This window comes from Rattus rattus, chromosome 7 (genome assembly GCF_011064425.1).
Source record: "Rattus rattus isolate New Zealand chromosome 7, Rrattus_CSIRO_v1, whole genome shotgun sequence".
Lineage (NCBI taxonomy): Eukaryota > Metazoa > Chordata > Mammalia > Rodentia > Muridae > Rattus > Rattus rattus.
The window spans coordinates 23,390,570-23,412,710 of NC_046160.1; the positions used below are offsets into that span (position 1 = coordinate 23,390,570).

Here is a 22,141-nt window from a genome sequence, read left to right on the forward strand (position 1 = left end):
TGGCTGTCACATGATGACTTGTTCAGCAAGTTTGTACCACACATATTCTGCTATTTTTTTTTCTTCCCTTGTAGAAAATAATACCATTTTCCCTTACCCACGGGAATGACGTACCTTCAGTCTCCCCACTAGGATGCCTCCTGGAGAACCTCAAACCTCTAAATCTAGTGCCTGGCTTACAGGTGTCTAGACTCATATGCTTTTGCAATCAAACTTGGCCCCAATGCCCACTTAACAACTCTAAATGGCCACCTAACAGCACTTCTGATCCTATAATTACAAGGGAGCTTCACAACTACTGCCAGCTCTCTGGAAACTGAAGGAGGCTTCCTGTGTTTGGGCTTTTTCTTACCTTTGCTCCAAGCCTTCTCTTTTCTTCCTGTTCCACAACTCAGATCCTCCTGGCTATGAAATCTCAACCAGACAAAACTTCCACTATCCTTGATCCAGCTAATGATCCTCTTCCTTACTGTCGCGAACAGTTTCTTCAGCCTTGGCAGTGTCTGCCTACATAGACACAGTTGCCAGGCCAATAGCCGTGTGGTGTTGGTAGCAGACCTGTTCCGTAGAGAATATGTAATTTAGGCCAGACATGTCTAAGTGACCATTGAATGCCCTGCAGATCTTCTAATAGGCGTTGGTCCTCCAATTCAGCAATGACCTCTGCCTGTAAGTTGGGAGTTATAGGGGGAGGTACTCCAAACATAATTTCAAAAGGGTTAAGTCCCATTTAATAGGGTGAATTGTGTACTCTATAGAGGCTGAGGGTGGTGGGATATACCCAGTCCCTGCCAGTCTCTAAGGTCCAAGGCTTTGAATCAATCGGGAATCTGTGTGTCCAGATGCTGAAGGTCTTGTCCCCAGTTGGTTTTTGACGGATCAATAAAGATGCCTACGACCAATGGCTGAGCACAGGCAGGACACTGAGAGTTGCTCGGGTGAGGATGTGGAGAGGAATGGAGAAGAATGGTCATGACTTGGGGGAGAAGGATAGGACGAAGGAGTAGGTGGGAATAGAACCACCCAGCCACGTGAGATTTCAGGTAAGTGGTCATTGGCCACTTCCCCGACTGGTCCTGGGGTAACAGGGGAAGGTTTAGGAGTGCCCACCCTTTGAGGTACCCAAGGCATTTTAAAGATAACTGGTATGTGCGTGCATGTGCGTGTGTGTGTTTTCCATTCTCAAATCAAGACAGCTCCTGGTTGGGTACATACACGCCATCCACTGGGAGCACAAAACAGTGCAGCCAAAACCTCACTGCAACATCTCCTTTAGAGTTCTATTCCTTCTTTTTACTTGGCCTGAACTTTGGGCTCTGTAGACACAATGCAATTTCCAATCATTCCCCAACGCTGTGGCTAGCCTGACTCATTTTGGACATGAAAGCTGGCCCATTATCTGACCTTATCAAGTGAGAGAAACCATACTTTGGTAGGATGTCTTCCAGGAGTTCTCTAGCCACCACCATGGCAGCCTCACCTTTAGTGGGAAATGCCTCGGTCCATCCTAAAAACGTGTCTGCAAACACACGGAGATACCTGTCCCCCTATTTCCCTGGCTTTGTAAAGTCAGTTTCTCAATAGGCTCCAGGCAACCTTCCCTTTAACCAAGTTCCAGGTTGCTTTGAATCAATCAAAGTGAGGCCTTACAAATCAATCGGTGAGGCCTTACAGCTAGCCACAACCTTGTCGATCTCCGTGTTGGTATTTTGAGACCCTGGCTTGTCTTACCAAATGTTGCATTTTCTTGGTCCCCATATGAGTCTGTGCAATTTGGACAGATTTTTCTCTCCAATGAATTTTTGGGTAGAATCAATTTTCCTTCTGCAGATTTCCGTCATCCCTCCATGTACTGGGACATTGCTATCTTTTTTTTTTTTGTTGTTGTTGTTGTTGTTCTTTTTTTCGGAGCTGGGGACCGAACCCAGGGCCTTGCGCTTCCTAGGCAAGCGCTCTACCACTGAGCTAAATCCCCAACCCCCATTGCTATCTTTTTGATCCATTCTAGGGCCTTTGGGAAATATTTTGTGCACAGAGCCATATTGGATTTGGGCCTAGCCGCTTTTTGATGACTGCCTTAAGTCTTAAGATTGTTGAATGAAAGCCTCTCCCATGAATTTACAGCACAGGAAGATAACATTCAAGGGATGCCTCAGCTCCCTTAGCAGATACCTGTTACCTCCTGAATCAACACCCAATGTCTCCACTGCCTGACCTCATCGTCTACCGCCTGACCTCTTTGCCTCCAGCTATCACTACCTACATCCGCACCTCCCCCTCCTCTGTGTTTCACAAAGGACACTCCCCCTACCTGAAAGCCTTAAAAGCTGTAATGTTCATCCCAATAAACGAGACCTTGACAACAGAATCTTGCTTGGTCTCCTTCTTCTCTCGCCCCCCATTTAGGCCCAAGGGTAGCGCCCCTTCGGGACCCTGAATAACTGGGTCCCCGCTGGCGGGGACAATTTTGGTTGATCCAGAGGGCTGGATCCCCTGGGTTAGACAGCATTGGTTGCTTTGTCTCCCTGGTTATTACCTCTTGGGACTAGATCATCAACCTTTTGGTGCCCTGGACAATGGATGATTGCCAGCTTTTGGGGAGCCAAAAGGCCAAAATTCTGTCTCTATTCTTAACTGTCTTTCCTTCCGCTGTGAGTAGCCCCCTCTCCTGGTGTATGTCTCCATGGACATAGGCCATTGCAAAGGTGTACTGACTGTCAGTGTAGACAATTAGCCTTTTGTCCTTTCCCAGAGACAATGCCTTTGTTAGGGCTATGAGCTCCACCCACTGAGCTGAAGTACCTGTAGGTAAGGCTTCTACCCAAATGGTCCTTTCTGCCAAGACCACCGCCACCCCTGTATACCTTCAACCGCTTTGCATAAAACTGCGGCCAACTGTGAGCCAGGTGGCCTCTGTATCTGGCAATGGTCTGTGCAGCAGATCTGGTCAGATTCCATGTATCGGGGCTGGTATCCCAGTGCAGTTGTGGAGCAGAGCTTCTAGTCAGGGTCAAGCATCAGAGCGGCTGGGTTCAGGGCAGTGGGGGCCTGGAACACAAATCTGGCAGGGTTTAATAAGGTCTGGTAATGGGTCATGCGGGCATGGCTGTCATCTGTCTGGAGGCTGTTCCAAGCCTCGCTTGATGGCATGGGGAGTCGCGATGATGAGTTCCTATGCCAAAGTTAGTCCGTTGGTGTCTTTTGCCAGTTGTGCGATGGCTGCTATCCAGAGGCAGGGTGGCCATCTGGCAGCCATGGTGTCTAATTTCTTTGCTAAGCAGGCCACGGGGTGGCACCAGGGTCCTGAGAACTGGGTTCGGGCTCCTTTGGCTATTCCCTGTCTTTCGTCTATGAATGGGCGGAAAGGCTTGGAGTCCTAAGGCTGGAGCTGACAACAGGGCCTCTGCGTTTCTTGAAAGCTTCTTACTGAGCCTTAGTCCAGACGAAGCCTGATCTTTTATATGAGGCCTCATAGAAGGGCTTAGCCATTCCAGGAAAGCCTGGGACCCATAGGTGACAGAATCCTGCTGTCTCCAGGAGCTCCTTCACCTCCCTAATGGTCCGAGGGGTGGGAATTTTCAGGACTGTTTCTTTCCTTGCTCGGGACAGCCTGCCCTGTCTTGTATAGTAAGTCATGCCTAAGCAGTGGGTAGGGGCAATCAGGGGTGACCGTGAAGGAGTGAGATGCCTGGCCCGCGCCCAAGTCCACCTTTCTTCAGGTAGTCCATGAATATTCCTTTGTCCTTGTGACCCCTCGTGCCCTGGCTGTTCCAGTAGACATTGCCCCTCCGGGTTGCAGGAGTACAGTGTTGGGTTTCCATGTCCATCATAAAATCAATGGGTTTCCTCTTCACTCTTAGGGTTACCCTAGGCTTTGGGAGGGGGACTGAGCCCCATTTCCCTAATCATTGCCACTCCCCGACACTAAAACATGGGCCTTCATGAAACTTCTTGGGGCATTCTCTCATCCAATGTCCTTCCTCCTTACAATAGGCACATTGGTTCTTGCCTAGACTGGGGCAGCCTTCCCCTCTTTTGATGTCTTCTCTACCTCTGCCTCCTGCCATTTGCTTTAGGTGCCTCCTTTGCTCTTCTGGTTCTGAGGTGGCTACCAGCAGGACTCTGCTAGGTCTCTGTTCTGTCTCCTTTCAGCCCTCATTTGCTCATCGTCTTCCCTTTCCCTCTGCCTCAGCTCCTAAGTCCTGGAGGCTCTTTTCATTCATCCTCTCTACTCACTGCAGTTCACATCTTACGTCTGGTGCTGCCTGTGAGAGACCCTGACCTCGGTCAGTGGTTCTTACTTCGAGATGCCCCTGAGGGAGACACTGAGATGCGGATCGATGCAAAATCATGAGGTTTATTTTCTGGCCAGTCAGGGTCAACCCTCAATCAGTCCCTCGAGGTGAGTGACTAGAAGGTGACCCCAAATGGCTATTACAAACAGTCTTTATACTTTCTAGGGGCACAGGTTACCTCAGCAAGGTTACGGTTGGCCAAGCATGTTGACCTTTAAATCTATTGGCTAGCAAGCATCAGTCCGTACATTCTGAGAATTTTTTTCCCCTCCATCTTTATTAACTTGGGTATTTCTTATTTACATTTCACTTGTTATTCCCTTTCCCGGTTTCCGGGCAAACATCCCCTAACCCCTCCCCTCCCCTTCTCTATGGGTGTTCCCCTCCGCATCCTCCCCCCATTACCGCCCTCCCCCCAACAATCACATTCTTCCCCTTCCACTGGTGCCCTTACTAGGCTATTCATTGCTACCTATGAGGTTGGAGCCCAGGGTCAGTCCATGTATAGTCTTTGGGTAGTGGCTTAGTCCCTGGAAGCTCTGGTTGGTTGGCATTGTTGTTCATATGGGGTCTCAAGCTCCTTCAAGCTCTTTCAGTCCTTTCTAAGATTCCTTCAACGGGTGTCCCATTCTCAGTTCAGTGGTTTAATGATGACATTCGCCTATGTATTTGTTGTATTCTGGCTGTGTCTCTCAGGAGAGGTCTATATCTGGTTTCCGTCATCCTGCACTTCTTTGATTCATCCATCTTATCTAGTTTGGTGACTGTATATGTATGGGCCACATGTGGGGCAGGCTCTGAATGGGTGTTCCTTCAGCCCATTCTGAGAATTTTTTTGCTCAAGAATGTTCCTGTGGGTGGAGAATGGAACTTGGTCTAGACTTGACCAGAAGTGGGTGGGTGTAGGGCTGGCAAAAGCCCCTAGACTTCTTCAGCTGATTAACAAAGGCCATAATTATGGCGGCCATGTTCTCCAGGGAATCTGGGTCCAGGGGCATATGCTGGCAAAAAGCTGCCATGATTCTAAGAGTGCAGTTGGGGTCTCATTTTTATCGTGTTGTATATCTCCTACCTTGGCTGTTTCGGTCAGCTTCTGTTTAGCTGCTTTGAGAGCTCCCCAGAAGAGCCTGGTGATAAACTCAGAGCATCTCCTTACCTTTAGCAGTATTTGTGGGATGATGTCATTACACAGGTGAGGCAGGTACAAGATAGAACGAAGCCTGTCATTGGATGAGAAGGAAGGATGGGTGGGAGAAAAGTTTGAGGGATGAGGAGGAGACTGGAGGAATGGGGAAAGAAGCCGCAGAGAGAACATGGAGGCTGATGTTAAGATTCCCCTCTGTGTATTTACAGGTTGTTATGAATATTCTTAAGGGATGGATGTGTAAAGGGCTTAGTATGTATTGATAATTATATCTTATCAATTGGATCAGAGAGTATTGTGTTGTGTGTTCTTTCTTGTAACAATTTATTTAAGAGAGTGTGTGGTGGCTAGAGACACTGGGCTGCCATGGAATTGGGATACGTGTTTCTGGCAAGATATCTACTGAAAGACCACCGGGGTGGGGAAGACCCCCACTCAAATCTCAAGACAATGCAACCCCCCAAGAACTCACGAGAAACCGGTCTTGATGTAATGAACAAGAGGTGTATTTGAGGAATCAGAGCTCTGGGGACGACAGGTATCTCACACAGGAGACCGAGGAGTCGATCCTGAGCCCAATTAGGGGAAGGGATTTATAGGGAAAATTACATAGGCAGTTGGCAACAGTCACACAAAACAACTTCATTGGTTGGTTTACATTGGCACACATGATCTAACTTGGGCTCAGTTCTACTCTAGGCCACCCTGCTTCTGGGGCAAGCTGACCCTAGTTCTCGTTTTTCTCAGGACTGTTGAGTCAGGCCTTATCGAGGCCAGATGGTTTGTGGTGCCTATAGCCAGGCTACATCCCCAAAACATGTTATGTTATTCTTTGCTGTGAGGTGCACTTGTCCTCACAGCAAGGTCAGTGGAGGATAGTTTAACATCTTTATTCTTTCTCTACCAGATATCTTGGGGCACTGGGGTGCTGGATCTAGTGGGGGTAAAAGACTGCCTTTTTTAATAATTGTACAGCAACAGAAGTCTCGCTTGGGTTGGATAGTAAGGAACACAGCACCAATCAGATCAGGATCTGTAGTGGGCACTTCAGTAGGGCCAGAAACCAATTTCCTGGCTTCAGACTGGGTCCTTTCCCATCCCTTGGCGGTGAAGAGGATCTGCAATAATTGTTGATAATCATCCTGTGTGGGCTGATGGGTGGAAAGGACAGCTTCTAGTAACCCAGTTAGAGGCCCTGGATCCTCAGAAAAGGGAGCGTTCAGAGCCTTCCAGTTATATAAATCACTGGTGGCCGACGGCCAAAACTGATAGGGTTGGTTTCCTTGCTCATGGGTGCAGGAGATGGGGAGTTGGGGGTGGGGATGAGGCACAGCACTAAGGCGCAGAACAGAGGGCCCAACCCTCCCTCCTGAGTAGTTCCCCTAAGGCTCTGTGTCCCTAGGGTGGAGCTGGTCCCTGACCCTCAGGGCACAGAGCTGTCTCCACTGCCGAGGGGGCTGCAGCTTCTCCTTGCACTCTGGGATCCTGCAAGATCTCCTCTCTGCCGCCTGGTAGGGAGGAGGAGAAATTAGTTCGCTGTCCATTCCCCCCGGAGGGCTGCGCAGAGTGGCGCTGAGGGTTTGGTTCCCTGTTCATTCCCCCCGGAGGGCTGCGCAGAGTGGCACTGAGGGTTTAGTTCCCTGTCCATCCCCCCCACCCCCGAGGGCTGCGCAGAGTGGCGCTGAGGTTTAGTTCCCTGTCCATTCCCCGCGGAGAGCTGTGCAGAGTGACGCTGAGGGTTTAGTTCCCTGTCCATTCCCCCCCGGAGGGCTGCGCAGAGTGGCGCTGAGGGTTTGATTTCATCTTCGGATCTCTTGTTGGGATGATCTCACTCGCTGACAGCAAGGGTTGTCACAGAACTTTGCTGCTGCTGTGGAGGCAAAAGAGACTTAAGCCAAGGGAAGGGTTCCTCACCCAGACTCTCCCAGACTATGATGTAAGGCAACTGATCTGGGTGTCCAGTCCCGGGCTGAGAATCGACCTCCACCACATTCTTATTTCTTAATCGAATGTGCCTTCTCATGGCCACCCTACATTGAGGGAAACTCAATGATTCACATCTGTCCTTTCCTAATCTCCACACTCTGGTTATGAGCCCATGTCCTAACCTCCTTGAAATGACTTAGGACCAGGGAGAGAAGAGTCATCACTGTCTGTCCATTGCCTCAGTCTCAGTCTTAGTCTCAGTCAGATACAGTTCCACAGAGATTACAGTTATCCACAAACACACACAAAAGGCTAGCCAACAGAGTCCTCTGAGTGTGCAGAGGAGAAACTGGAAGTGGGATGATGGCCTCACGTGGTTCAGTGGTCATGATCCACGCAGTCCCTCAGGCTCAAAAACCAAGGACGCCTTGTCCTTCCCAGATTGAAGCTCCATGTCTTCTTCAGATTGGGGCAGTCAGTCCCCACAGCTGGGGTCTGGAATGCCTCCCAGACCCCTGTGACCACAGCCCCCAGTCACATTTGCCTTAACCACGTCTGGCCACTCACAGTGCTATCCTAGGACCAGAATCTTTAGGACAGACAAATCAGACATAGATGAACACAGACAAACACACAAAGAGACAATAACCCTCAACAACCATACTGGCCAGTGTTGGATCCTTCAGCTGGGGGGTCCTGGGGTCTTGGGGTTACTGGCTAATGCACCACATTATATGCCTAGATCTTGGAGACCCCAAAGACCACCAAGGAGCCGATTTTGATTCAAGTCACACAAGGGCCTGAGTTCAAAATGGAGTAGTTGCCTAGGTCTCATAAATCCTATACATATAACTTTATTAATAAATTTCAGTGTATCACTCAATCTAATAGTCTCCCTTTCATATATATATATATCACTAACAATTTACTTCCCAAGGAGAGCAGTTGAGTTTGAGAATAGGCTAGAGTACATGCAAATGATAAATACCAGACCAAGTCAGCACACAGCACACAGCACACAGCACATTGGGTCTGAGATGGTACCCAGCAGGACCCCCAATGAAAGCATAATACCCCAGGTGGCATTTTAACTAGAGACCAATTTACAACTTGCCTCCAGGCTGGTCTCTGTAAGACTGCCCTTAAACCAGTAAATTATGGAAAGCTCCAAGAGGTCATCTAAGACAAACAGCAAAACCTGTCTCAATTTTTAGAGCACCTTACAAAGAAAGGCCCTTTTACAATATACTAAAAGCCCAAAAGGTAAACAACTCCCAATGACCTATTTCTTTTCCTAAAGCTACCCTGATATTAGGGCTAAACTTAAATGGTCGGAGAGATGGCCTCTAACTCCACAGGCCTTGGCATTGGCCTTTAATCTGTACCATAGGAGAGATGAGAAGGCCTGCAAATGCAAATACCTTATGCTGGTCACGGCTGTGCAACCAGGCTTCCTGGTCTCCTAAGATTCGGAAACCACTAGGTCCCTGTCTCAGATGTGGTCAGCAGCATTAGGCACGGGCCTGCCCTAATCCCTGCAAACCATTGGGGCCATGTCCAAAGTGCCATCAAGAGTGACATCAGGTTGCTGATTGTCCTCCTGTTGCTTATGACACAAGGATATTACTCCCAGACCTCCCTCCAGCCGATATCCTAGACCTGGCCATGGATGACTGGAGGGGCCCAAGCTCCCTTGACCTGACCACTTCTATTACCAACGGGAGCCTTGAGTAGTTATTACAGTATCAGTGACCCATTTCCTTCCTCTTGGACACGGAGGCCACTCACTCAGTCATGATGGAGTTTTGGGGACCTACCTCTCCCCATTTCCCTATTGTTGGAGTAGAGGGGACAGCCTTACCAACCTCTCCAGATCCCACCACTCAGCTGCATTTTTAGGGGTGTTCCTTCCACCTACTCTTTTCTGGTAGTGTCAATGTGTTCTGTCCCCTTATTGGCCAAAGTGGGAGCCTCTGTTTCCTTTGCTCCCCGCCCCCCCACTCACCTGAACGCAAGCTTGCCCACAGACCCTCTCCTCCTTCTTATAGCTACCTAACCTACTGGCGCTAACACATCATTTCCTTTGCCAGCCTTCCAGGTGGACCCCTGAGTCTGGCATACAGATCCCCTCTGCTTTCAAACACCATTCTCCCATTGTCATCCAATTACAGGATCCTACCTGGTACATCACCAAGCTCAGTTCTCTCTCTCTCTCTCCCTCTCTCTCCAAAGCCTCAGGGGACTTAAGCCTATCATTTCTGACTTAAGAAAGAAACTTTTTCTTCCCACTTTTCCCCCCTTTAACACCGCTATACTTGCAGTTACAAATCCCAATGAGACCTATTGCCTGGTTCAAGATCTCCAGCTTCTTATTTCTGCAGTGGCTCCCCTCCATCCTGTTGAGGCTAATCCTTACACACTCCCTTCCACTGTCCCCTTAGGGACCTCTCATTTCTCAGTCCTAGTTCTCAAGGATGCATTCTTCTCTATCCCTCTGGATACCTAGTCATAGAACGTCTTTCTTTGCCTTTACTTACCTGGACTGACCCTGACACCCACTTCTCTACCAAAGTCACCTGGACTGTGCTACCTCAGGGGTTCCAGGCCAGCCCACACCTATTACACCAAGCCCTGGCTTCTGACCTACCTACTCTCTTTGTCCCTAAATCTAAGCTCATTCAGTATGTTGATGACTTTCTTCTCTGCACTCTGTCTAGCCAAACTAACACCTCTGCGCTTCTGAATTTCCTGTCCAGCCAAGTCTCATCTTCTAAGGTCCAATTGTCCACCCCTCAGGTGTCCTACCTACTTGGGACTAACAATTACTCCAACACACAAAGCCATTACCTTAGATAGAAAATATCTAATCCCGTCTCCAGCAGTCCCCTCTATTAGAGGACATTCTACCATTCCTAGGAATAGCTGGATTTTTACATTCCTGGATGCCCTCCTTTTCCCTCCCTTCCACTCCTTATATGAAGCAGCCTTAGGCCTCACCCAGGAACCTCTTCTCAAACCTGCTACTAAGCCCTTCCAAAGGCTCCAGCAGGCCCTCCTTCAGGTCCCGGCTTTACACCTCCTAGTGATAACCTATCCCGTCTCCCTCTATGTAGGAGAAATGGAGGTTATTTGCCCTTGGAGTCTTAGGTCACCAACTGGGACCTCCTTTGCACCCGTAGCAGACTTGTCAAAGAAATTAGACCTGACCATCCAGGGATGGAGTCAAAGGGATCAGACTTGGAGCTTTCAGCAGAGGACTGTTGGGGTCCAAGAGACGCCCCACAAACCACACAAATGCAGATCTCAGTCAGACAAGGATGGTTTATTGAATGCACCCCTGAGACTGATCAATCAGGGCCGCAGCTCAGAATTCAGGGGCTGAGCCATGACTCTGACCATTTCTCAGGGCCAGCTTATAAAGGGAAAACCCCACAAAGCCACAGTGAGCTCGCATGCAGGTGCAGGAAGTGCTGCCCGATGGTTGACTCTGACTCAAGCCATTTCAGACAGAACAGCTCATTTTTACCTTTAATGTGGTGGGCCATATGTAAAGCTTTGTGTAATTTATTAAGTTGAACAAACCTCACAGCATGACCTTGCTCTAAGTCGAGTCATTTTCTGTATCAATGATAGCAGGCATGGAACAAAATGGCTACAGCTATGCTAGGTGGGGTAGACCTCAACAGGATAAGAAACTAAAAAGTAACAAAGATGAGAAGACAGTTGGGCATCCTGGTGTCAGGCGCTTACAACCCTAGCACTGGGAAACCGAGGCAGGAAGGAGAATAAGTTCAAAGTACGTTTGGCCACATAGCAGGCTTAAGTCTTGCCTTGGCAATGTGAGACCCTGTCTGGAAAACAAAACAATACAGTTACCAGCAAGAAGAACCAGATAATAATTACAGAAATAATAAATTAAAAACAAAACAACAACAAAAAAACCCTCATGTCCTAGTCAGGGTTCTTTTTTTTTTAAAAAAAAATATTTATTTATTTTATGTATGTGAATACACTGTCTCTTCTCTTCAGACACACCAGAAGAGAGCATCAGGTCCCACTACAGATGGTTGTGAGCCACCATGTGGTTGCTGGGAATTGAACTCAAGACCTCTGGTAGAGCAGTCAGTGCTCTTAACCACTGAGCCATCTCTCCGGCCCCAGGGTTCTCTAAAGTCACATAACTTATGGAATATCTCTATACTGAGGGAATTTATTGGGATGACTTACAGTCTAAGTCCAAGGATGTAGTAGTTGCTCAGTCCCATGAGCTGGGCTTCTGTAGAAGTAGATTCCAACAGGTGTGCTGGCAAGTAAGGGCAAGCAGGCGAAGAAGAGTCTTCCTTCTTCCAATGTCCTTATGTAGGCCTCCAGCAGGAGGTGTGACCCAGATTAAAGGTGTGAATGGGCATGCCGGGATCTGGGACTTGCTTTGACCCAGGCTGACCTTGAGCTTGGAGATCTCCTTGCCTTAGTCTTCTGGGATTAAAGGTGTATATTACCTTGCCTGGGCCTAAGTTTTTCATAGCCACTATGCCTCAAGATCTCTATGCCAAGATCCAGGTCAGAAACTTGTGTCTGCCAGCCTCACGATCTGGATCACAGGTGAGCCCTCCAATTCTGGATCGTAGTTCATTCCAGATATAGTCAAGCTGACAACCAGGAATAGCCATTACACCTCGCAACAGTTAAAATTAAGAAAATGGGCAAAGGCTAGAAGATACACATATTTAATCCCAGCACTGTGGGCAGAGACAGGCCATATAATGAGCAATCATCTCAAAATAGAAAAACATGAAAAAAAAAAGAAAAGAAAAGAAAAGAAAAGAAAAAAAAAAAAAAAAAAATCGAAAAGTTTAAAAAGTAAATTAGGACTGACTGAAGAGAAAAATCCCATCAATGAATTAGGAGGTGGGCAGAAGAAGCCGTCTGAAAGCAGTGATGGAGGCACAGGGAAAAGCCTGAAGAGCAGGTGACTGGAGCTTCTGTGGGAGTGGAGCGAGATAATGGGAGAGGACTGATGAGAAACCATCAGCCCATATTCAAGAAGCCCAATGAATGCCAAGCGAACTAAAAGAAATCTGCATTTAGACACAACATAATGACATTGCAGAACACCAGACACAAGGAAACAGCTTTGAAGAGAAGATAAATCAAGGAACTAGTATTAGCTTCAAAGAGTAATTGGTTGATATCTCAATGGGGGGGGGGGAAGAACCCAGAAAACCATGGAGTCAGCCTTCTCACGTAGTTAAGAAGATCATCACACACTCAAAGACGAGGAGAACCACAGAGGCAAAGGCAGCAACTCTTTTGAAAGTTAAAAAGCAGGTGGACAAGCACTGACTTCAGCAGCTCCTGAGACATCCGGGGCCAAGCTGAACCAGCACATTCTACACAACCACAACAGCCTTTGCTACCCCCAAAACTGATGGCGTCATTACATCCTTCTGCAACTGGAGCCCTGGGAGTTGGGTGGGTCTGGCTGCAGGGTCATTAGCAAACAACCAAACCCCTAGAAGTTCCTCTCACCACTCACTACACAACTGCCGTTGTCCCCTTAGACAATTTAGTAGAGGGCCTCTGGATGCAAGGAGGCCAAAGCCAGGGACGGGCATGTTGGAGGTTTATGCATGGTTTTTGCATATGAGCCTCAGTTCTTAAAACCACCTAGGCCTTAGACCTCCTCTGGTCATGTCTTTATCCCAAGGGGACATGAGGATTCTCTAAAATGTTCGTCTGAGCAGTCTCTAGGCAAGTTCTAGCCACAAGCTTATAACTCTCAATTAGCTTTTGTCTGTGTCCTCAAGCAAATAAGAGGGAGGAAAAGTAACTTGGAGCGAACAGTTATTACACAGCAAAACAAACCCGGAAAATCACAACTTAAAGTGGTACTCACAAGGGCTGTGTGATGGTTCTTTTGGCTTGGTCCCTGTCTCGACTCTTAACAAAGGAGGCTAGAAGCTGGCTAGCATTCTCAGACTCCCTTGTGGCTGCTTCTGGCTAGGTTCTGCAGATGGGAGACGCTTGTAGGACTTAGGGGGCGGCCACTGACAGGCTGGTGCTCTGCTCAGTGTGAGGACCAGGGGCAGCCACACAGGTCAGCACGGTAGTGGTGGGGGCCATGATTCCTATAGAGCTACAGTGAGGCTGGGTTTTTGACACCAGAGGCTCCCTGATCTTCCCTTTGTCTTCCTCATCAATACTCTTTGATTTCAACAGCTGTAGTGGTTTGTTTTACTGAGTTAAGTGCTGTCATTTTATACATATAAAAAAAATTAGCCAAAAAATAAGAAAAATGCCTTGGGTATTAAAAACGTGAAAGCAGAAATAAACTCAATGGGAAGGCTAGGAATTGATGAGAGCCCTAATAGAGGAAGGCAGAGGGTTGGGGATTTAGCTCAGTGGTAGAGCGCTTGCCCTAGGCAAACGCAAGGCCCTGGGTTCGGGTCCCCAGTCCCAAAAAAAAAAAAAAAAAAAAAAAAAGAGAAAAGAGAAAGGCAGAAACCAGGCTGTGGGTGCTACACTCCTGAGGCAGAAACAGCACAAGTTCAAGAACAAACTGGTTACACAGCAGAACCCTGTCTCAAACAAACCAGCGAATGAGAAGTGGGGTTTACATATTAGTAACTTTACTCTGTGACCACATCCCCGACAGAAGCAGATGAGGGGGGAGATGAGGGAATAAGTGTCAGGGTAGGGGAGACAGAGGAACAGAAGCAGCTAATGACTGTGGTATGGTTATCAACTAGGAAGAGGGCCAGACTACAGCCCGCAAAGCCCACTGCTCCTTCCCAGCTGTGGCACACAGGCCCAGGCACCCGCAACTCTCTCAATACGTGTGCAGCGAGGGATGCCTCAGACCACACAAAAGCTCCACAACACTGGGCTGGCGTGTGGCTCGGTTGGTAAAGAGCTTGCCTTGCAGTCACAAGGACCTGGGCGTAATCCCCAGGATCCACATAAAAAGCCAGATATGACAGCATATGGTTGTATCCCATACTGGGAAGATGTATGTATCCCATACTGGGAAGGTGGAGACAGGTGGCTATCCTGGGGAACACCAGAGATTGTTTGACTGACACACTCAAGTGAGCTGTTAAAGCTTCAGATAAAACATCACACACATTACATACTATTAGTTACCAGGAGGTAAAGTTCTTATTCCAATAAACACTACAGAGCTGCTTGGCACGTGAGAAAAAGACTAAAGTTACCACAGACGAGCTTTATATGAATGTCTGCATATATCTGATCTGCCAATACATTTTTGCAAAGGGTAAAGTTTTATTGACTCATGAGACCTGGAACATGGCTGAGTTTAGTCAGTTGCCATGTCTTCACCAGGAGTCTGTTCACTGCTGTTCCCACCTCGGCACGTGCCATTTTCCTGGACACCTCTTACATTGCTTTTATCCACAAGAGGGCAGGTGTTTTGTGGGTGCCTTGCATCACAGCTCACTTCTCTTGGTTACATTGTAACTGCTCCAAATGGTGCTAAATGATGAGTTTAATACTTACTACAAAAGCTTCTAACATCTGTAACAGTAACTTTATTTCAATTTTTTTCACTAAGAAATTATTTTTTTTATTATTTCTCCTCAAATAAACTAAAGATAACCTGTAAAAAATACGGAAAACATGTTGTAAAATCCCAAAACTGGTATGATACATTGTATGTGATTTACAGCTAAGAATAAACTGTCCACTTCTAAGAGAGACTTTCTGGATGGTTTCCATAGGAATTTACTGGTAGGAACCAGAAAGACTATATATTTCAGGCTATGGATGCAGTTCAACATTACAGTTCATGTTTGGCATGTATAAGACATTGGATTCAAGTCCCAGCCTTGAAGGGAAGGAAGAGAAGACTGTGTATGTAACGCTACTTAAGTTTTGAAAAGCTCCGTGTTTGCTGACAGGCAGCATGAGGGCAATCTGGAAGGCAGACATTTGTATGGCGGGCGGGACTGCCAGGGCTTTCCATACAACAGATTCTAGCATTTTACTCAAAAACTTCTCCCTTATATTTAAAAAGTACAAAGACACAGGATAAAAGATGCACATGGTACAGAAAGAATAAAATATCAATACCCCTCATAACATGGCAGACCTCATGGGCCTGAAACCCGCAAACAGTAATGTGGTTGAGCAATTCACAAACCAAGTTGACCTTTGGTCTGCAAACACTCATTCGTGTCCATGGGCGAGGCAGATGGCCTCTTCTTCCTCTGTCACAGACAAAAGCCACAATCTTAAAGGGCATCGTGTAGCCACTGCTCAAAACCAGCAATATCCACCCAGTGCCTCAGACACCGCTGTCTGGCTGCAGCTCCAAAAGATTCCAGGTATTGTCTCTGAAATTTGGGAATCACATTTAAAATCAGTCAAACAAACAAACAACAAAACCCCCTTCTTTTTAAAACTAGAGGATCTGAAGCTGGGCATAGTGGCATACATATAGCTCTAATCCCAGCACTTAGGAGGCAGAGGTAGGTGATCTCTGAGTCTGAGGCCATCTTACTCTATACAGTTCCAAGACAGCTAGAATTACATAGTAAGACCCATACCAAGGTAGCGGTGGTGGGGTGGGGTGGGATGGGGAAAGGTGGGGGATCTGGTCCTTGTAAATGGCAAGAGGTACTATCAGGAATACAGAGTGTAACTCACATTCACTTAATTTTAAAAAGATCTCTCTACAGTGCTGGCAAGCATCCACCCGGCACTCGAGTGAGATGCTCATGTCATATGTTGGTCCTGAGCTCCTTATCCTCCTGCCTGGGCTTCCTAAGTGCTAGGTTGCGAGCACGAACCACTACTCTCAGATCTTATCTTAATACTGCACAAAGAACCATGGCACATGCCTTCCAAGCAGCTGAGAAAGGCCTTCAGTAGGGAACACGGGTGAGAGGGCAAGGGACTAAGGATGGGTGTAGACGACACTCCCCCTTCAGAGCAATCTTCTCTCCCCAGCAACAAGCAACACTCTAAGGAGCAGGAAAGACTTACGGACACATTGCACTGGCAGCTCAGCCGAGTCCTCCCTCAATGCCTCGGATCCTCCTGGCTAGCTGCACGTCTTTGGGGAAAAGTGTGACTCGGCCAGCATGTAAGGAGAGGAGATAGGCGTCCTCAAAGAGGTGAACGAGAAACGCTTCTGCTGCCTGGGGCAGAATGAGAACACTGGCATGGATGAAGGGCCCAGACTGTCTGTTTTTGGAGACATAACTGACTCAAAGATTGAAGTAAAGAACAAGGTGAATCCAGGGTCTACCCATCAGACTCACTTTGCACCCTCACATGTTACATGCTAGCTGCTCTTTTCGGGAGGCCAGAACAGCCTGTGGTACGCCATAAGCAGTCCTGTGGAATTCTGGGATGTCTTCCTCTCTGTCTTCACTCATCCCTGCCCCTTCTTACCTCTTGAAGGGCCAACAAGGCTTGAGCTTGCCAATATAAATCCACACCACGGCTGAATTTCCCACATATTTCTCTTACCTGTGGAGGAGTGGGATGGGGATGAGTAGAGAGCCACAGAATAGTGATTGAAGAGTGCATGGTCTTTCTCCAAGTATCTAATGCATCCATTTCTACCATTATGCCTTGGCCCTTGATCTTAGGGCCTGGTTCAGAGGAGGTGCTGACTCCCAGGAGCACAAGAACTGGCAGAGCTTATGGGTAGTGAGGGGAAAAAAAAGACAACCTCGGGGTAGGGAGACAAACTGGATGAGAGGTTCTATTACACTCAGAAGTAATGAGAAATCAATATCATAAGAACAGAGGCTGTGCAGTGCCTCAAAGGGTTCAAGACAACCTTCAGCCATGTCAGTGGGGAAGCAGAAGCACCCCCCCCCCATATTGGGGAGAATTAAAGAAAAGGTGACCCAGGACAGAGTAAAGGTCCCCAGAACTCACCACGAGGCCGAAAGGCTTCTTCCTAAACAAGAGGTCTGTGCTCTTTTGCAGGTTCTTTATTTCCTTAAGCCACAGGAATCTCCGTCTTCTGTGTAGTGCCTGAGGGCCTGAGCAGAAGAGTTAGGTCGTGAGGGCGAAGGCGGTGGAAGCCAAGTGGTGCTCTGCAGCCCAACAGACACCAACCTTCACATGAAGTCAACAGACTTCAGCATGGAACTATACCCTCAGGGCAAGCAGGTGCTTAAGTAATGCCTGTTCAGGGGCTGGAGAGATGGCTCAGTGGTTAAGAGCACTGACTGCTCTTCCAGAGGTCCTGAGTTCAACTCCCAGCAACCACATGCTGGCTCACGACCATCTGTAATGGGAATCTGATGGCTTCTTCTGGTGTGTCTGAAGACAGCTACAGTGTACTCATATAAATAAAATAATAAATCTTTAAAAAAAGAAAGAAAGGAAGGAAAGAAGAAAGAAAAATGCCTGTTCAGTGAGTTCGGTCTGGGCCTTTGGGTTTGTGTGTTAACTTCCATCAAGCCTTTCTCAGTCCCTTCCCAGCAGACTGGAAAGTTAGTTACGTCAGTTTTTAGCTCCTTGTCTTTCTTCTTATTAGCTGGAAGGAATTAGGGAGTACCTAGTGCAAATCCCTTGTCTTGATTATCCCGGAGCCCTGGGAAGTGGAGACAGTTGGCCAGCGTTCATTAGAGACCAAGTTAGGACCTTGGGAACAGCATAACTCAGTGCTACTGTCAGGAATGTGGATGGCGAAGCCACAGACTTTGGTAAAAATCAAATTCTCATTGAGAAACAAAAATACAAAATTGAAAACAACAACACAACAACAACAACAGCAACAAAAAAACAACCAAAAAAAAAACCCCAAAATCATTCTGCTCTGGAGTCATGGCTCTGTGGCTTGGTTAGCATGCACGACGCCATAGCTTCAATCCCCCACAACACGGACAAAGAAAAAAACACTTCTAACTCTAAAATAATGAAGAAGAAACTTAACTGACATTAGACCACTTAAAGTGAAAAATATAAAAATATTCTTCTCAAAAAACCTGAAAGATACACCCCAAATTCACCAGAGGCAAACGAATAACCTGAAATAGATCTGGTGGAAAACAAGAATGCCACATGCGTTAAGGTCTGAAGATGGCTCAGCGGTCAGAGCACACGCCATTCTTACATAGGATCCAAGCTTGGTTCCTAGCACCCAGGGTAGGTGGCTCGCACTGCCTATAACCACTTGCCTGTAACTTTAGGGCCAAGGGGATCTTGGGCATTTGCATTAATGTGCACATACATATGATTAGGCCAGGGAGATGGCTCATTGGTTAAGAGTAGTGGCTGTCCTTGTAGAAGACCTAGGTTTGATGCACAGCTCCATGCGGTGGCTTACAGCCATCTAACTCCGATTCCAGAGAATCTAACACCCTGACACCTGTGTCTGACCACTGTAGGTGTATATATATATATTATCTGTGTATATGCACATGCATATACATACACTCACACACATGTACACACACATATATATGCAGAAAAAACACACATATGCATAGTAAAAAAAAAAACCACAAAAATCTTTGTGTGCAGTGGGTGTTGTGCCTGTATGTATGTCTGCACCCCATGTGCATGCCTGGTACCTGCAGAAGAGGCAGTCAGGTCCTCTGGCACTGTACTGATGGTTGTTAGCCTCTCTGTGGTACTGGGAATCAAACCGTAGCCCTCTGGGAGAGCAGCCTGTGCTCCTAACTATGAAGCCAATAGAAAAATAAATCTTAAAAACGAAAAGATAGCTGAGTTCTATGAGTTAAATTCAACTCAAGCGTTAGTTATTGAGATTAAAAAAGACATTAAATACAATAAATTCGCGATAATGAGAGCTAAATCTAAGTAAATAGTATAACTGTCAATAAATAGAAACAACTGATGATTAAAATGAACAGCTCGGCTAAAACCAAACAAAAGCACACACATAGGAACTGGCCGGAGGAGCACTTGCCTTGCACACCTAAGGCCCTGGGTTCAACCCCTGGTGCTGCACACAGGAACCCTTAGCTTTACCTGGGTTACTTAAGGTCCAGCCAAGAAAGAGACTCTATCCCCAGCAGTGAGGAACACCGCGAGGAAAATGGAAGAAGGGAGACGAGACGAGAGGAGACGAGAGGAGAGGTGGGCCGTGCCAGGTGGAGACTTAATCCCGAGTGAGCCGGAGCAGTGTCTAGGAGACTGGAGACACTTAAGACAAAGAGGCAGGACCCTGCTCTACTTTGGCTGCTGTTGCTGCGATAAAACACCACCTCTAAGACCAACCTGGGGAGGAAAGGGGTTATGTGAGTTCAAGCCCACCTACCCACATAGGAGGTGGTAGCGCCACCCACAGTGGACTGGGCCTTCCGACATCGATAAGCAGTTTTAAAAAAAAAATGCTTCACATGGGCTGGAGAGATGGCTCAATGGTTAAGAGCACTGAATGTCCTTCCAGAGGTCCTGAGTTCAAATCCCAGCAACCACATGGTGGCTCACAACCATCTGTAATATACATTAAATAAATATTTTAAAAAATGCTTCACAGACATGGCTGTAGGCCAGCCAGTCTGACAGAAGCAATTCCTCAGCTGAAGTTCCCCCTTCCTGGGTGACTAAATTCATAGCAGGCTGTCCACTGAAGCTAACCATGATGCACCACGACTAAGAGAGAAATTATGAGTAGCTGCCTCTTCCCCACCACTTACGGGAGCACAGCTGAGGGAGGGGCGTTGGGGAGGGTGTTGAAACCAGGCACACGCTCACAGAAAATAAAGGCAGCACAACCAGAGACCACCAAAGAACGTGACTAACACCAGAAGAGAAGGGGGCCAAACTCAAGAATCCAAATAAACTCTCCCCAAGGAGTCTGAACAGAGGAGAGAACTGGGCGCCATGCTGTGCACTTGCAATCCACGGCTCGACAGGCAGAGGTAGGAGCCTAGACTGGTGAGGCCTTATTTTCTCCCCCAAAAAGGAAGATTTTTGAGAAATATAAGAGGAAGAGAGCTCTAAGATTCATGATGCAAGAAGAGATGTTTATGAAACGCAAGGCATCGGAGTCGACCCGGAGAGATTGGGTTCAAACACACTGAAGCCAGGTCTCAAGGGTCAACATAAGCAGTTGGGAGCCAGAGAATTTCAAGCAGGATTTACATACTAAGGCTCTTTCCAGCCAGGCCCATGGGCCCTCACCTACAATTCCAACAACTGGGATGCAGAGACAAGGTGTCCTGAGCTCCAGGGTGGCCTGAGATATGTGGAAGCCACTGTCGCACCAAAACCGGTTTTATCTTATTCTAGGTGTATCTGTTTTGCCTACATGTATGTCTGCGTATGCAGTGCCTGCAGAGGCCAGAGGATCCTCTGGAACTGGAGCTTCAGATGGCTAAGAGCTGTTATGTAGAGCAAGGTAGCAAGGACAACAAAGTCCCTTACAGCACAAAAGGAAGATATATCCAAGAGCCCACATAAAAGAAGGGATGATGGGGTTGGGGATTTAGCTCAGTGGTAGAGCACTTGCCTAGGAAGCGCAAGGCCCTGGGTTCAGTCCTCAGCTCACCACGCTATTCCTTTAGAGCCTCACCGACCCTCTGTGAAAAATTGAATGTGGTGGTGTGTGCCTTTAATCCACGTACAGAGAGGAAGAAGCAGGCATGTAAATCTACTTCTAAGGCCCTTCATACAGAGGGTTAGAGATGTAGTTCTATAATCGAACCCTTGCCTAGCAAGCTCAGAGTCCTGGGTTCCATCTCTAGCACTGCAAATAAATAATAAAAAGTAGGCGTTGGAAAACTAGCTCAGCTGTTAATAGCGCAAGCTGCTCTTCCAGGGGGCCTGGGTTCTGTTCCAGCACTCTTACTGGGCAGCTCCACAACTCTCTGTAACTCCCGGCTCCGGGCTTCCGATGCCCTCTTCGGGCTATCGCCAGCACCTTCGCACATGTAGCATACACTCACTCACTCACTCACTCACTCACTCACTCACTCACTCACTCACTCACTCACACACACACACACACACACACACACACAAAATATTAAATAAATCCTTAAAAAAGACCTCGTGTCTGTTAGAATGTGTTGTGTATCTCTGCTCAAGCTACCTATCTGGTCTGCGGCTCGTTTTTTTTTTCTTTCCCCCTCCGGCTGTAAAATGGCCAGGAAAGAAAGCTTGACCAGCAAGCAAGCGTCCCTCTGCTGGCCCGCCTCGCAAGGTCACGGAAGCAGCCTCGGTGGTGCAGGGAAGGCCCGCTTACCTACTCCGGAGCTCCGTCGCGAGGGTCCGGGCGCCGGACTGGAGGGCCGCCTCGTCGGAGTCCTCGACTGGCGACGCGAGTCCGTGGCTGGCTGAGAGGGTCCGGGCGCCGGACTAGAGGGCCGCCTCCTCGGGGTCCCTGGCTTGCGACGCCGGACCATGGCTGGACGCGAGGGTCCGGGCTCAGCCGACTCCTCCTAAGCCTTCCGGGTCCTGCGGCCAAAACGGAACTCGACAGCAAGCCTACCGTGCCCGAGTCAGGGACGCCGGATCTCCGCCGCCAGTAGTTCAAAAATCACACGCTCCGCCCACCGCATTTTAAAAATCCACTCCGTGACTCTCAGTGGCTGGCTCTGAGCGTAGAGCGACATTCGGAAGAGCCAATGGGAACAATTGCCTGAACCTCAGAGTCCGCCAATGGTACTTGGAGACGCGAAGGAAAAGGCGGGACTTTCCCACCCTTTGCTTGTTGATCCCTTACGGACAGGACTCACTTTCTCAGGACCACTCTGGGCTAAAGGACAATTCAGTTCTTATGTGGATGATGGGTTTTAGAGCTCATTTCCTCAAACGTTGC

The 22,141-nt window shown here is 47.9% G+C and overlaps 1 protein-coding gene across 2 annotated transcripts; it reads right to left on the bottom strand.

The window, feature by feature from the left end:
* Positions 1–14,895: 14,895 nt before the first annotated feature.
* Positions 14,896–21,842, bottom strand: Cenpa (centromere protein A). 2 transcript variants are annotated; one of them, XM_032909041.1, is made up of 5 exons: positions 21,566–21,842; positions 17,278–17,384; positions 16,783–16,860; positions 16,372–16,526; positions 14,896–15,719 (listed from the first exon to the last, which is right to left on the bottom strand). In XM_032909041.1, exons 1-4 carry the CDS (start codon positions 21,723–21,725, stop codon positions 16,392–16,394), a joined length of 480 nt encoding a protein of 159 aa, XP_032764932.1. In that variant the 5' UTR covers positions 21,726–21,842; the 3' UTR covers positions 14,896–15,719; positions 16,372–16,391. The 2 variants fall into 2 exon arrangements, with proteins under 2 accessions (XP_032764932.1, XP_032764933.1); XM_032909042.1 differs by lacking the exon at positions 16,372–16,526 and having other exon boundaries at positions 14,896–15,717.
* Between the last annotated feature and the right edge of the window lie 299 nt (positions 21,843–22,141).